Source organism: Salvelinus fontinalis, chromosome 11 (genome assembly GCF_029448725.1).
Source record: "Salvelinus fontinalis isolate EN_2023a chromosome 11, ASM2944872v1, whole genome shotgun sequence".
In the NCBI taxonomy this organism is placed as follows: Eukaryota; Metazoa; Chordata; class Actinopteri; order Salmoniformes; family Salmonidae; genus Salvelinus; species Salvelinus fontinalis.
This window is the reverse complement of record NC_074675.1, coordinates 991237-1007387: the sequence shown is the minus strand read 5'-3', so window position 1 is coordinate 1007387 and position 16151 is coordinate 991237. Positions and strand designations below refer to the sequence as shown.

At 45.5% G+C, this 16151-nt stretch overlaps 1 protein-coding gene across 6 annotated transcripts in view; it reads left to right on the top strand.

Moving 5' to 3' along the window:
• Positions 1-8799: 8799 nt before the first annotated feature.
• lmo3 (LIM domain only 3) overlaps positions 8800-16151 on the top strand; it is a 140278-nt gene continuing 132926 nt past the window's right edge. The window contains exon 1 of one of the 6 annotated variants that reach the window (XM_055937149.1): positions 8800-9776. In XM_055937149.1, the coding sequence (XP_055793124.1) occupies positions 9755-9776 (22 nt within the window). In that variant the 5' untranslated portion in view covers positions 8800-9754. The other 5 variants (XM_055937152.1, XM_055937151.1, XM_055937150.1 and 2 more) reach the window with 5 other exon arrangements.

The following is a 16151-nucleotide window of genomic DNA, read 5'->3' as shown; positions in this document are numbered from 1 at the left end:
GACTCATTAGCAGCTCTGATGCAGTAATGGAGGAGATGGTGTGACTCATTAGCAGCTCTGAGGCAGTAATGGAGGAGATGGTGTGACTCATTAGCAGCTCTGAGGCAGTAATGGAGGAGATGGTGTGACTCAGCTCTGAGGCAGTAATGGAGGAGATGGTGTGACTCATTAGCAGCTCTGAGGCAGTAATGGAGGAGATGGTGTGACTCATTAGCGGCTCTGAGGCAGTAATGAAGAAGATGGTGTGACTCATTAGCAGCTCTGAGGCAGTAATGGAGGAGATGGTGTGACTCATTAGCAGCTCTGAGGCAGTAATGGAGGAGATGGTGTGACTCAGCTCTGAGGCAGTAATGGAGAAGATGATGTGACTCATTAGCAGCTCTGAGGCAGTAATGGAGGAGATGGTGTGACTCATTAGCAGCTCTGAGGCAGTAATGGAGGAGATGGTGTGACTCATTAGCAGCTCTGAGGCAGTAATGGAGGAGATGGTGTGACTCATTAGCAGCTCTGAGGCAGTAATGGAGGAGATGGTGTGACTCATTAGCAGCTCTGAGGCAGTAATGGAGGAGATGGTGTGACTCATTAGCAGCTCTGAGGCAGTAATGGAAGAGATGGTGTGACTCATTAGCAGCTCTGAGGCAGTAATGGAGGAGATGGTGTGACTCATTAACAGCTCTGAGGCAGTAATGGAGGAGATGGCGTGACTCATTAGCAGCTCTGAGGCAGTAATGGAGGAGATGGTGTGACTCATTTGCAGCTCTGAGGCAGTAATGGAGGTGATGGTGTGACTCATTAGCAGCTCTGAGGCAGTAATGGAGGAGATGGTGTGACTCATTAGCAGCTCTGAGGCAGTAATGGAGGAGATGGTGTGACTCATTAGCAGCTCTGAGGGCAGTAATGGAGGAGATGGTGTGACTCATTAGCAGCTCTGAGGCAGTAATGAAGGAGATGGTGTGACTCATTAGCAGCTCTGAGGCAGTAATGAAGGAGATGGTGTGACTCATTAGCAGCTCTGAGGCAGTAATGGAGTAGATGGTGTGACTCATTAGCAGCTCTGAGGCAGTAATGGAGGAGATGGTGGGACTCATTAGCAGCTCTGAGGCAGTAATGGAGGAGATGGTGTGACTCATTAGCGGCTCTGAGGCAGTAATGGAGGAGATGGTGTGACTCATTAGCAGCTCTGAGGCAGTAATGGAGGAGATGGTGTGACTCATTAGCAGCTCTGAGGCAGTAATGGAGGAGATGGTGTGACTCATTAGCAGCTCTGAGGCAGTAACGGAGGAGATGGTGTGACTCATTAACAGCTCTGAGGCAGTAATGGAGGAGATGGTGTGACTCATTAGCAGCTCTGAGACAGTAATTGAGGAGATGGTGTGACTCATTAGCAGCTCTGAGGCAGTAATGGAGGAGATGGTGTGACTCATTAGCAGCTCTGAGGCAGTAATGGAGGAGATGGTGTGACTCATTAGCAGCTCTGAGGCAGTAACGGAGGAGATGGTGTGACTCATTTGCAGCTCTGAGGCAGTAATGGAGGAGATGGTGTGACTCATTAGCAGCTCTGAGGCAGTAATGGAGGAGATGATGTGACTCATTAGCAGCTCTGAGGCAGTAATGGAGGAGATGGTGTGACTCATTAGCAGCTCTGAGGCAGTAATGGAGGAGATGGTGTGACTCATTAGTAGCTCTGAGGCAGTAATGGAGGAGATGGTGTGACTCATTAGTAGCTCTGAGGCAGTAATGGAGGAGATGGTGTGACTCATTAACAGCTCTGAGGCAGTAATGAATCAGATGGTGTGACTCATTAACAGCTCTGAGGCAGTAATGGAGGAGATGGTGTGACTCATTAGCAGCTCTGAGGCAGTAATGGAGGAGAGGGTGTGACTCATTAGCAGCTCTGAGGCAGTAATAGAGGAGATGGTGTGACTCATTAGCGGCTCTGAGGCAGTAATAGAGGAGACGGTGTGACTCATTAGCAGCTCTGAGGCCAATGAATCCTACATCTAGAACACAAACCCATAGACTACCCTTACAGACACGTGCAGACTAACAGAGGGATGTAGACACTGCATTGGAGCCATCGCTGACCTGTTTACTGATAACTACACCACACTGCTGTGGCCCTATGTACACCCCTGTACTACACTGTATATATTCTGTATATATTCATCATGGCAGCTTATATAGATATATCCCCTGTACTACACTGTATATATTCTGTATATATTCATCATGGCAGTTTATATAGATATATCCCTGTACTACACTGTATATATTCTGTATATATTCATCATGGCAGTTTATATAGATATATCCCTGTACTACACTGTATATATTCTGTATATATTCATCATGGCAGTTTATATAGATATATCCCCTGTACTACACTGTATATATTCTGTATATATTCATCATGGCAGTTTATATAGATATATTCCCTGTACTACACTGTATATATTCTGTATATATTCATCATGGCAGTTTATATAGATATATCCCCTGTACTACACTGTATATGTACTGTATATATTCACTACTGCAGTTTATATAGATATATTCCCTGTACTACACTGTATATATTCTGTATATATTCATCATGGCAGTTTATATAGATATATCCCCTGTACTACACTGTATATATTCTGTATATATTCATCATGGCAGTTTATATAGATATATCCCTGTACTACACTGTATATATTCTGTATATATTCATCATGGCAGCTTATATAGATATATCCCTGTGAAATCTATAAAGAAATTGCTGCCATCACAAGCTTCAACAGTCACATGAAGATATGGTAACATTCTGAGTCCTCCTCCAACAAGACAGACAGGATCCCTGTGTCTGGCAGGTTTCTGATTGTCATAGAATATAGACACAGGAGCACATTGAACCAGCCAACAGAACCCGTTCAGAGAAGAAGATATAACTGGACAGAACCAGACAACATAGTCCGTTTAGAGAAGAAGATATAACTGGACAGAACCAGACAACATAGTCCGTTCAGAGAAACAGAAGATATAACTGGACAGAACCAGACAACATAGTCCGTTTAGAGAAGAAGATATAACTGGACTGAACCAGCCAACATAGTCCGTTTCGAGAAGAAGATATAACTGGACTGAACCAGCCAACATAGTCCGTTCAGAGAAACAGAAGATATAACTGGACTGAACCAGCCAACATAGTCCGTTTCGAGAAGAAGATATAACTGGACTGAACCAGCCAACATAGTCCGTTTAGAGAAACAGAAGATATAACTGGACTGAACCAGCCAACATAGTCCGTTTAGAGAAACAGAAGATATAACTGGACAGAACCTGCCAACATAGTCCGTTTAGAGAAGAAAATATAACTGGACAGAACCAGCCAACATAGTCCGTTTAGAGAAGAAGATATAACTGGACAGAACCAGCCAACATAGTCCGTTCAGAGAAACAGAAGATATAACTGGACAGAACCAGCCAACATAGTCCGTTTAGAGAAGAAGATATAACTGGACAGAACCAGCCAACATAGTCCGTTCAGAGAAACAGAAGATATAACTGGACTGAACCAGCCAACATAGTCCGTTTAGAGAAGAAGATATAACTGGACAGAACCAGCCAACATAATCCGTTTAGAGAAACAGAAGATATAACTGGACAGAACCATCCAACATAGTCCGTTTAGAGAAGAAGATATAACTGGACAGAACCAGCCAACATAGTCCGTTCAGAGAAGAAGATATAACTGGACAGAACCAGCCAACATAGTCCGTTCAGAGAAGAAGATATAACTGGGCAGAACCAGCCAACATAGTCCGTTCAGAGAAGAAGATATAACTGGACAGAACCAGCCAACAGAACCCGTTTAGAGAAACAGAAGATATAACTGGACTGAACCAGCCAACATAGTCCGTTTAGAGAAACAGAAGATATAACTGGACTGAACCAGCCAACATAGTCCGTTTAGAGAAGAAGATATAACTGGACTGAACCAGCCAACATAGTCCGTTTAGAGAAACAGAAGATATAACTGGACTGTACCAGCCAACATAGTCCGTTTAGAGAAACAGAAGATATAACTGGACTGAACCAGCCAACATAGTCCGTTTAGAGAAACAGAAGATATAATTGGACAGAACCAGCCAACATAGTCCGTTCAGAGAAGAAGATATAACTGGACTGAACCAGCCAACATAGTCCGTTTAGAGAAACAGAAGATATAACTGGACAGAACCAGCCAACATAGTCCGTTTAGAGAAACAGAAGATATAATTGGACAGAACCAGCCAACATAGTCCGTTCAGAGAAGAAGATATAACTGGGCTGAACCAGCCAACATAGTCCGTTTAGAGTAGAAGATATAACTGGACTGAACCAGCCAACATAGTCCGTTCAGAGAAGAAGATATAACTGGACAGAACCAGCCAACATAGTCCGTTCAGAGAAGAAGATATAACTGGGCAGAACCAGCCAACATAGTCCGTTTAGAGAAACAGAAGATATAACTGGACAGAACCAGACAACATAGCCGTTTAGAGAAACAGAAGATATAACTGGGCTGAACCAGACAACATAGTCCGTTTAGAGAAGAAGATATAACTGGGCCGAACCAGCCAACATAGTCCGTTTAGAGAAGAAAATATAACTGGGCCGAACCAGCCAACATAGTCCGTTTAGAGAAGAAGATATAACTGGACTGAACCAGCCAACATAGTCCGTTTAGAGAAACAGAAGATATAACTGGCCTGAACCAGCCAACATAGTCCGTTTAGAGAAGAAGATATAACTCGACTGAACCAGCCAACATAGTCCATTCAGAGAAACAGAAGATATAACTGGACTGAACCAGCCAACAGAACCCGTTTAGAGAAACAGAAGATATAACTGGACTGAACCAGCCAACAGAACCCGTTTAGAGAAACAGAAGATATAACTGGACTGAACCAGCCAACAGAACCCGTTTAGAGAAACAGAAGATATAACTGGACTGAACCAGCCAACATAGTCCATTCAGAGAAACAGAAGATATAACTGGACTGAACCAGCCAACAGAACCCGTTTAGAGAAACAGAAGATATAACTGGACTGAACCAGCCAACATAGTCCGTTTAGAGAAACAGAAGATATAACTGGACTGAACCAGACAACATAGTCCGTTTAGAGAAACAGAAGATATAACTGGGCCGAACCAGCCAACATAGTCCGTTTAGAGAAACAGAAGATATAACTGGACAGAACCAGCCAACATAGTCCGTTTAGAGAAACAGAAGATATAACTGGGCCGAACCAGCCAACATAGTCCGTTTAGAGAAGAAGATATAACTGGACTGAACCAGCCAACATAGTCCGTTTAGAGTAGAAGATATAACTGGACTGAACCAGCCAACATAGTCCGTTTAGAGTAGAAGATATAACTGGACTGAACCAGCCAACATAGTCCGTTTAGAGAAACAGAAGATATAACTGGACAGAACCAGCCAACATAGTCCGTTTAGAGAAGAAGATATAACTGGACTGAACCAGCCAACATAGTCCGTTCAGAGAAGAAGATATAACTGGACTGAACCAGCCAACATAGTCCGTTTAGAGAAACAGAAGATATAACTGGACTGAACCAGCCAACATAGTCCGTTTAGAGAAACAGAAGATATAACTGGACTGAACCAGCCAACATAGTCCGTTTAGAGAAACAGAAGATATAACTGGACAGAACCAGCCAACATAGTCCGTTTAGAGAAACAGAAGATATAACTGGACTGAACCAGCCAACATAGTCCGTTTAGAGAAACAGAAGATATAACTGGACTGAACCAGCCAACATAGTCCGTTTAGAGAAGAAGATATAACTGGACTGAACCAGCCAACATAGTCCGTTTAGAGAAACAGAAGATATAACTGGACTGAACCAGCCAACATAGTCCGTTTAGAGAAACAGAAGATATAACTGGACAGAACCAGCCAACATAGTCCGTTTAGAGAAGAAGATATAACTGGACTGAACCAGCCAACATAGTCCGTTTAGAGAAACAGAAGATATAACTGGACAGAACCAGCCAACATAGTCCGTTTAGAGAAACAGAAGATATAACTGGACTGAACCAGCCAACATAGTCCGTTTAGAGAAACAGAAGATATAACTGGACTGAACCAGCCAACATAGTCCGTTTAGAGAAACAGAAGATATAACTGGACAGAACCAGCCAACATAGTCCGTTTAGAGAAACAGAAGATATAACTGGACTGAACCAGCCAACATAGTCCGTTTAGAGAAACAGAAGATATAACTGGACTGAACCAGCCAACATAGTCCGTTTAGAGAAGAAGATATAACTGGACTGAACCAGCCAACATAGTCCGTTTAGAGAAACAGAAGATATAACTGGACTGAACCAGCCAACATAGTCCGTTTAGAGAAACAGAAGATATAACTGGACAGAACCAGCCAACATAGTCCGTTTAGAGAAGAAGATATAACTGGACTGAACCAGCCAACATAGTCCGTTTAGAGAAACAGAAGATATAACTGGACAGAACCAGCCAACATAGTCCGTTTAGAGAAACAGAAGATATAACTGGACTGAACCAGCCAACACAGTCCGTTTAGAGAAGAAGATATAACTGGACTGAACCAGCCAACATAGTCCGTTTAGAGAAACAGAAGATATAACTGGACTGAACCAGCACAATCCATCCTAGACACTTTATGACATTGGAATAAATGCCTCCTCTTTAAAGTGCTGAAGAAAGCGTGACATTAGCATCTCCCAGAATGCTTTAGGTTGTAGCATGGAGGCTAATTAGCCTGGTGACAGGGCTTCATCCAAAACGACACCATATTTCCTCTATGGGCCTTGGTCAAACGTAGTGCTCTAAATAGGGAACAGGGGGTCATTTGGGACATGCACTAGGAGTGGCTCTGATTGGCTTTGTAAAAGACGCTTCCCGCCATCACTCCTCTCCTCCTCTCTGTCCTCCTCTCTGTCCTCCTCTCTGTCCTCCTCTCTGTCCTCCTCTCTGGACTCCTCTCTGTCCTCCTCTCTGTCCTCCTCTCTGTCCTCCTCTCTGTCCTCCTCTCTGGACTCCAAGCTCCACCCCTTCCCTCTCCACTCTGTCCTCCTCTCTGTCCTCCTCTCTGGACTCCTAGCTCCACCCCTTCCCTCTCCTCTCTGTCCTCCTCTCTGTCCTCCTCTCTGTCCTCCTCTCTGGACTCCTCTCTGTCCTCCTCTCTGTCCTCCTCTCTGTCCTCCTCTCTGGACTCCAAGCTCCACCCCTTCCCTCTCCACTCTGTCCTCCTCTCTGTCCTCCTCTCTGGACTCCTCTCTGTCCTCCTCTCTGTCCTCCTCTCTGGACTCCTAGCTCCACCCCTTCCCTCTCCTCTCTGTCCTCCTCTCTGGCCTCCTCTCTGTCCTCCTCTCTGTCCTCCTCTCTGTCCTCCTCTCAGTCCTCCTCTCTGTCCTCCTCTCTGTCCTCCTCTCTGGACTCCTCTCTGTCCTCCTCTCTGTCCTCCTCTCTGTCCTCCTCTCTGGACTCCTCTCTGTCCTCCTCTCTGTCCTCCTCTCTGGACTCCTCTCTGTCCTCCTCTCTGTCCTCCTCTCTGTCCTCCTCTCTGTCCTCCTAGCTCCACCCCTTCCCTCTCCTCTCTGTCCTCCTCTCTGTCCTCCTCTCTGTCCTCCTCTCTGTCCTCCTCTCTGGACTCCTCTCTGTCCTCCTCTCTGTCCTCCTCTCTGTCCTCCTCTCTGTCCTCCTCTCTGGACTCCAAGCTCCACCCCTTCCCTCTCCTCTCTGTCCTCCTCTCTGTCCTCCTCTCTGTCCTCCTCTCTGTCCTCCTCTCTGGACTCCTCTCTGTCCTCCTCTCTGTCCTCCTCTCTGTCCTCCTCTCTGTCCTCCTCTCTGGACTCCAAGCTCCACCCCTTCCCTCTCCACTCTGTCCTCCTCTCTGTCCTCCTCTCTGGACTCCTCTCTGTCCTCCTCTCTGTCTTCCTCTCTGTCCTCCTAGCTCCACCCCTTCCCTCTCTTCTCTGTCCTCATTTCCTTTTCCAGTTCCTAAAAGTTCCCATCAGAGGAATAATGAAAGATTTTAAAAAAAGATCCTCCCCTGACAGACATTATCAACCTTTTATCAAAATTACAAACGTAGAGTTTTTTTTTCTCCCTCTCTCCTCCCTTCTCTCCATCTGTGCCTCTCTCTCTCTCTCTCTCTCTCTCTCTCTCTCTCTCTCTCTCTCTCTCTCTCTCTCTCTCTCTCTCTCTCTCTCTCTCTCTCTCTCTCTCTCTCTCTCTCTCTCTCTCTCTCTCTCTCTCTCTCTCTCTCTCTCCTCCCTTCTCTCCATCTGTGCCCCTCTCTCTCTCTCCCCCTCTCTCCCTCCTTCTCTCCATCTGTGCCCCTCTCTCTCTCTCTCTCTCTCTCTCTCTCTCTCTCTCTCTCTCTCTCTCTCTCTCTCTCTCTCTCTCTCTCCCTCGTTCTTTCCCAGGATATTTCAGCAGAGGGAGAGAGAGAGAGGGAAAAATAAGAGAGAGCTCTGTCAATGGGAGTGAGTGAACTACTAAGTCTGGCTTCACTACAAAGGTTAGTACATCTAACTGTCAATACTGTCAGAGGACTCTGAGTCTAGTGAGTGGATGGGAGGATGAGGAGAGGAGGGAGGAGAGGAGGGAGGAGAAGAGGGAGGAGGTGGAGGTTAGGTGGTGGTGGAGTCAGGGGTGTGGAGGGAAGGAGGAGGGGGGAGGAGAGGAGGGAGGAGGTGGGAGGGGTTCGCTTTGAGAGAAAGAGATACTTTGATATTTGGGAGAATGTTAGAAGGGTGAATGTGGAGAAACGAAACAGGGAGATTGGGGATCTAATTACCGGCGCCATAATTGGGGGCTGGGGAATAGGTTCCCATCCTTTCAACCCGCTCTGCAGATCAATTATGTTAAGAGAACATCTGTAAGTAGAGCTTAATGAGGTCTATTACAGCAACATGTGATGCCTGGCTGCAGCCTTCCCTGACGGTGCTGCCTGTCAGCTTCTTGGATGAGGAGAGGAGGAGGCAGTGCTGTGAGGACGGCGTTGCTGACTAGGGACCAGCGAGAGGCGGGAAGAGAGGAGGCACGAGCTGCTTAAATAAGAGCTGGTAGACACGCGCGCCGGATCACGTCTCCTGTTTTTCTAACTGCCAGGGAAGGAAGGAAAGGAAACGAGAGGGAGGAAACTACCAGGGAAGGAAGGAAAGGAAAAGAGAGGAAGGAAACTACCAGGGAAGGAAGGAAAGGAAGAGAGAGGAAACTACCAGGGAAGGAAGGAAAGGAAAAGAGAGGGAGGAAACTACCAGGGAAGGAAGGAAAGGAAAAGAGAGGGAGGAAACTACCAGGGAAGGAAGGAAAGGAAAAGAGAGGGAGGAAACTACCAGGGAAGGAAGGAAAGGAGCCGCGGAGACAGAGAGAGAGAGACCAGGGAGGAAGACAACAGAGAGAGGGAGAGAGCAAGCGGAAGGGAGTTGAGTTGAGACAGGTGGTGCTTTTTCATCCAAGCCGCTGTGAAAAGAGGGGCGGCTATTGGCTACAATTGTGCCAACAACTCGCAGCATCAAGGACAACTTTTCCCTCGTAGGCTACAGTGGGTTTTTCCCGCTACTTCCTACTCACGCACTCAGCCTTTTAACAGAATAGACTAAGTAGAAAGGACTATACAAATAGCGGACACGTTGGTTTTCAATGTAACACTCAACAGATAACAGGAAAGAGATTAAACGCCAACCTTCGACTGGGTAATCTTTTTTTTTTATGCATGAGCATCCCTCTGAGAGAAGGTAGGTGTGACTTCTGTTGTTGTGTGGTGACGGTGTTGGATGGGGGGGGGGGGGGGGGGGGGCAGTAGTCACTGCTGCTTGTCCGAGATGTATATAGCAGGTGGAGATGGTTGGAGTTAAGGCTTAAATTAATGCCGTCGCTTGAAATCAATGGGTTTGAAGGATATTAACAGGACAGTTAAGCTGATGGTAAGAGCACCGGGAAAATATCGTTTTACTTTAAATCCTCCCGGTGAAAATAATTCCTCTCCGAAGCGCGGTAATCGTGTTTCTCATTCAGTCCGAGCAGAAAGAGCAGCTGCATCCCAGGCTGCTGTAAGGCTTCCCGGTTAGAGGGGTGTCGGGGTGGGTGTTCGAGTCTCTCTGCTGCCGTTATATGTCACCACTGGAGGGTGTGTGTGTGTGTGTGTGTGTGTGTGTGTGTGTGTGTGTGTGTGTGTGTGTGTGTGTGTGTGTGTGTGTGTGTGTGTGTGTGTGTGTGTGTGTGTGTGTGTGTGTGTGTGTGTGTGTGAGAGAGAGAGAGAGATGGCTAGGCTAGGAAATAACACGCATCATCATTCGAGTCGATGATGTCGCTTGTAGACGTGTGTCGGCAGAGAGATTTGTCGCCACACCGTTTTTCGTCGGGATTAGGGGCTACTTTACCCACATAACCCCCTGTCATCCCATAACAATGTAGCGTCTGTCAAGATCTCTCTCCTTAGCACATATGATGCCATTTTGTCTCTCATCATATTCCTTGATATTCTGAGCGAATAATTGGCGTGATTATGCGGCGGATGAAGGAGGGGAGGTGTAAAGGATGACATGAGAGCAAAAGGTGGTTGTGTTTTCTCTTCATCTCTCTCTCTCTCTCTCTCTCTCTCTCTCTCTCTCTCTCTCTCTCCATCTCTCTCTTTCTCTCTCTCTCCATCTCTCTCTTTCTCTCTCTCTCCATCTCTCTCTTTCTCTCTTTCTCTCTCTCCATCTCAATATTTCTCTCTCTCTCTTTTTCTCTCTCTCCATCTCTCTCTTTCTCTCTTTCTCTCTCTCCATCTCAATATTTCTCTCTCTCTTTCTCTCAGTCCATCCATGTAACAGGGTTGAAGGAAAAAAGGCAGAATATGAAGAGAAAGAGAAAGAGAGAGAGAGAAAGAGAGAAAGAGATGGAGATGGAGAGGGAGAAAGAGAGATAGATGGAGAGAGAGGTGGAGAGGGAGATAGATGGAGAGGGAGTGATAGTGATAGAGAGAGAGAGAGAGAGGGAGTGATAGTGATAGAGAGAGAGAGAGAGAGAGAAACGACTCCCATATTTAAAATGGTCTGATTATGAAGATAGGACTGCTTTGAAATAATTCAATCCATGACAAAAGGTAATTATAGTCAGGTAAAACCCTGTCAGTTTTAATGCATCACTTTAACTGCCGAGGAGTCTTTTATGACCGTCTCATTACCGACCAGCCTTTTAGTTTGCATCTCAAATGGTCTCCTATCCCCTTTTGACCATGAGGCCCGGGCCCTGGTCACTGGTAGTGTGCACCATAGGGAATAGGGTGCCATTTGGGAAGTATACTGTAGACTGAGCAGGACTGGCGTGCCCCTGCATGCCAGCTGTTGACTTCTTTACCTCTCTCTTTCTCTCTCTCTCTCTTTCTCTCTCTCTCCCTCTCTCTCTCTCTCTCTGTCTCTCTCTACCTCTCTCTTTCTCTCTCTCTCCCTCTCTCTCTCTCTCTGTGTCTCTCTCCCTCTCTCCTTCTCTGTGTCTCTCTACCTCTCTCTTTCTCTGTGTCTCTCTCCCTCTCTTTCTCTGTCTCTCTCTACCTCTCTCTTTTTCTGTGTCTCTATCCCTCTCTTTCTCTTTCTCTCCCTCTCTCTTTCTCTGTGTCTCTCTACCTCTTTCTTTCTCTGTGTCTCTCTCCCTCTCTTTGTCTCTCTCTACCTCTATCCCTCTCTCTGTCTCTCTACCTCTCTCTTTCGCTGTCTCTCTCTCTCTCTTTCTCTGTCTCTCTCTACCTCTCTCTTTCTCTGTCTCTCTCTGTCTCCCTCTCTTATTCTCTGTCTCCCTCTCTCTTTCTCTGTGTCTCTCTACCTTTCTCTTTCTCTGTGTCTCTCTACTTCTCTCTTTCTCTGTCTCTCTCTACCTTTCTCTTTCTCTGTGTCTCTCTACCTTTCTCTTTCTCTGTGTCTCTCTACCTTTCTCTTTCTCTGTGTCTCTCTACTTCTCTCTTTCTCTGTGTCTCTCTACCTTTCTTCTTCTCTGTCTCTCTCTACTTCTCTCTTTCTCTGTGTCTCTCTACCTTTCTCTTTCTCTGTGTCTCTCTACTTCTCTCTTTCTCTGTCTCCCTCTCTTTCTCTGTGTCTCTCTACTCTCTTTCTCTGTGTCTCTCTACTTCTCTCTTTCTCTGTGTCTCTCTCTTTCTCTCTCCCTCTACCTCTCTGTCTCTCTCTCTCTATCTTGTTCTCTCTCTCTTCATCCCTCTGTCTCCCTCCTCTGTCTTTATCTCTATTTCTTCGCCTCTCTCTCCTCTGTTTTCAGTGTGGTGTGGCCTCTGATATGACCATTTCCCCTCTTATAACTGACATTTCTATTAAAGGGAACTTGAACTTCCACTTTTCAATCAATCCTCATCGTCTGGAGGCTGAGTGTAACGTTCTTTATTATAACAGATTGAAAGGGGAGAATAATGTAGTATGTTAGACATTATTAACTTATTAACCCTCCTCATTAGATAACGTATCTTTAGATGTTAATTTAGCTCTCTTGTTCCTGTGCGCTGGCTATCTGCTGAATCACACTATTAATTTTATCCTTTATTTAACTTGGAAAGTCAGTGAAGAACAAATTCTTATTTACAATGACGGCCTGCCAGGGAACAGTGGGTTAACTGCCTTGTTCAGGGGCAGAAGGACCGATTTTTAACTTGTCAGCTCTGGGGATTCAATCTAGCAACCTTTCGGTTACTGTCCCAACGCTCTAACCACTAGGGTACCTGCCGCTAGGCTACCTGCCGTATTGCATTGGACATACCATATAATTAGTATGGATGTCTTGACATGGACAGAAACTGATTCACACGGTTTGGAAAATGGGATAGTGGTCGCTCTGCTCGGGCTTCACCTAGCGTCACCCCTCACCATAGACGGACGCGTGTAACCAACGTCACCCCTCACCATAGACGGACGCGTGTAACCAACGGAGGTGATTTCAATAACGCATAATGATAAATACTAACAAGTAGCTTGTTCATAAATACTTTATAAACCTACAACTCCATTGGCTGTGATTTAAATTATATTCAGTGTCCAGAAGGTACCGGGAGCTGATACATCAACTTCCATACTGTCATTTCCTCCGCATGATATCTCTGAAGGAGTGTTGGCTTCGTGGACTGTTTTATGTGATTGTTTCACAATCTAGGACTGTACAGATAATCTACTCGCACATCACAGAGATACAGTAAAAACATTACTCCGCTGTGAAAAAGCTGAAAACTGCGTCCCCCGTTACTCTGCATTACAATAATGTTGGCGAGGAAAGTGAGGGAGGGGAGCGCGCCCACACTCATACGTGCATGCGCCCCCCCCCCCCCCCCCCCCCCCGTTACTCTGCGAGTTTGTCGGTAATAAGTGAGTGACCTTATCGTTGTCGTCGTGTAATGTCTCTGTGGTGGTGAGGGATTAGGGTTTGAAGATAATAAAGCAAGGCTTCACTATTTCTCCTCTCTCAGTCTCACTCACTGATGCACGGGAAGTTTCCCTCAACCAGAGACTAGTTGATCTAGCCTAGATGACCAACACAGCTCTGCTCGGCGCAAAGCAGCGGATATACAGTGAACAAAAACACCTGTAGCCTTTTTTTGGGTTGTTGTCTGTACCAACTGTCTCTTCTCGGTTCGTTCGTGATCTGATGATCCATGAGGACCTGATTATTTCAAGACTGCTGAACATCCCTCCAATCTCTAGTCCGTCGCATCGCCATGTCAGTTTGGTGAACTTTACGCAAACGGGAGGATATATATATATATAGTTGGGAGTGTAGAAGCATCTGTTCTGAGTAACTGGGGCTTTAGAAAGGTGAGTTGAGGAGGAAGTATTTTAATAACATATTACATTTGGATTATATTCACTTTTTCTCCATTATATATATCCGTCGATGACGCACCCTGATGAAAGTGAGTTACTCATTCCTCATTGTTCTTAGTTATATTTTAACGTGCTTCTACACCTGCATTGCATCGCATTGCTGTTTTTGGGGGTTTTGGGCTGGGGGGTTTCTGTACAGCACTTTGAGACATCAGCTGATGTAAGAAGGGCTTTATAAATACATTTGATTGATATTGTTCTATTCTAATTATATTCCGATCTGCCTATATCCGGTAATGACCTGCTATCATCGTGTTTGTTCCTCGATGCTCTGTTTTTGTTGTTGTTGGTACCATTTCATTACTAAAGCCGTGTTGTGGATTTCAGGGCTTTTGGGATGTGTCACCCTTTTCCAGGTGTGTCCTTCCAATGAGGTGATGGCCATTGTTGTCTACCTTTTTAAAAGATAATAAAAAATAATCTAGATGTTTCTTTCAGATCGACATGTGAATGGACCGTTGTAATATGGACCGATTATTCTGAAATGTAACAACGTGAAGGGGGGAAAAAAAGCAATTTCGTATTTTGGGGGTTATTAATCTTTATGAAATATGTCGGATAGATGCCACTGGATTTTCTGTTTCAGTCTGGTCTGAAATATCCTAAAACTCTCATCACTAGTAGGGGCTGTATGTGCACTGAAAAACATCCCGCTGAAAAAACGGTTCAGCAGAGATCCCCAACTGACGGGCTGCGGGCCGAATTTGGCCCGATCAAATTTTCTAAACAATTGTTGGACGTAAAAGACAAAAAAACACCAGCAAATCAGCTCCAAGTAATTTTTATTTTTGGAAATTTGTTCCAAAGTATTCCCATGTATAATAGAGAGATATAACTGATTTATACAAATTTAAGCAAGGTTTGAAATTATTTTTTTATACAAATACTTTAATCTGTTAGGGGGTTTTTTGCGGTCAATTTACAGTCTACAAATAATTTTTAATTATATTTCGGCCCCCTGACCATCCGCGCAAGACAATATCGTCCTGTGGCTGAACGTAGTCGATGATCCCTGGGGGTATAGACTGTTACTGGCAGTACGAAGGCAGAGCACGATAGGTTTATGTCAGGAGATTAGGGCGCCGCGAAGGGGTAAGCATATGCCTTTGTCATCTGCTGTCATTTTTGTTCGCTGCCTGTCACTCGCCAAGCACCCTGCGACTGACTGTGTGCTGCCTGGACGATTTCATTTCATAGTCGAGCACTGTTGTGACAAACGCGGTTTTTACATCACCGTGTGGCGCTGGGTGATAGCGGACCCGTGCTTCCCTCTCTCTCCTCCCCCCCATTCTGTGTTTGTGCGTGCGGAGGAGGTGGGATTGTTACATATAACAAAAGATAGCCACCCTCGGTGAGAAAAACGGAACGTGCGTGCATACAGCTGGCTGATTGCTCACTTGGCTATAGAGAGATAATCCATCCATCGGGTGAATTTTGGATTCTGGGTTCCGGACGGATCTCTTGTTGCATGGTGGTTCGGGCTCCCGAAGAGGGTCAACAAATGCAGAAAGGGGAGAAAAGTTTCGGTAAGAGAAAGAGGTTTCTTTGCGGTATTGTTCCGCGGCCAGGTTTGTGTTTTTGTAAATGCGTGGCTCTGTGCCGTTATTCACTGTTGTTTCTATGTGATGCGCGGAGCGGAGAAGTTAAACAATGTTTCAGTCTGTCTGATTGTCATGTAGCCGTCCTTGCATGTGGAGTCTATCTATCCGCGATGTAGCAGAATTGCCTGTTCACTGTTTAGGCTATATAATCTAATCATTTAATAGAGATTGATAGGAGAGAAGAAAAAAAACATCCACAAATACATTTACAATGTAACACCGCGTTTTGAAGGCTACGAATTGACCATTCCATCTCTCTCTCTCTCTCTCTCTCTCTCTATCTTCTCCTTCTGCTCTGTGTGTTTTTAATCTGCCGTCGTGTTACGAGCTGCATCAAAAAAAAAGGGAGTTCTCCTTTAGCAGCCTTTTACCGAGCACTCTGCTGCCATGGCAACCGTAATTAAACCGATAACGGGATGAAAATGTCAGCATCTCGGTGTCGCGCAGCTGTGATGCGGTTGAAAAAGGGGGAATCAAATTGGTACTTTGCTGTTTGCTCTCTCTCGTCGCCTCGGCGTGTCAGGCAGCAGATAACATTTTACCTCCGGTTTGTTGTTGTTGGGGGGGATACTGTGACACACAGGAATCGGCTACCGTAGGATACGTGATTGGGAATGTGCCATTAGTCTCTCTGTCCTACAATGGCAAGAGG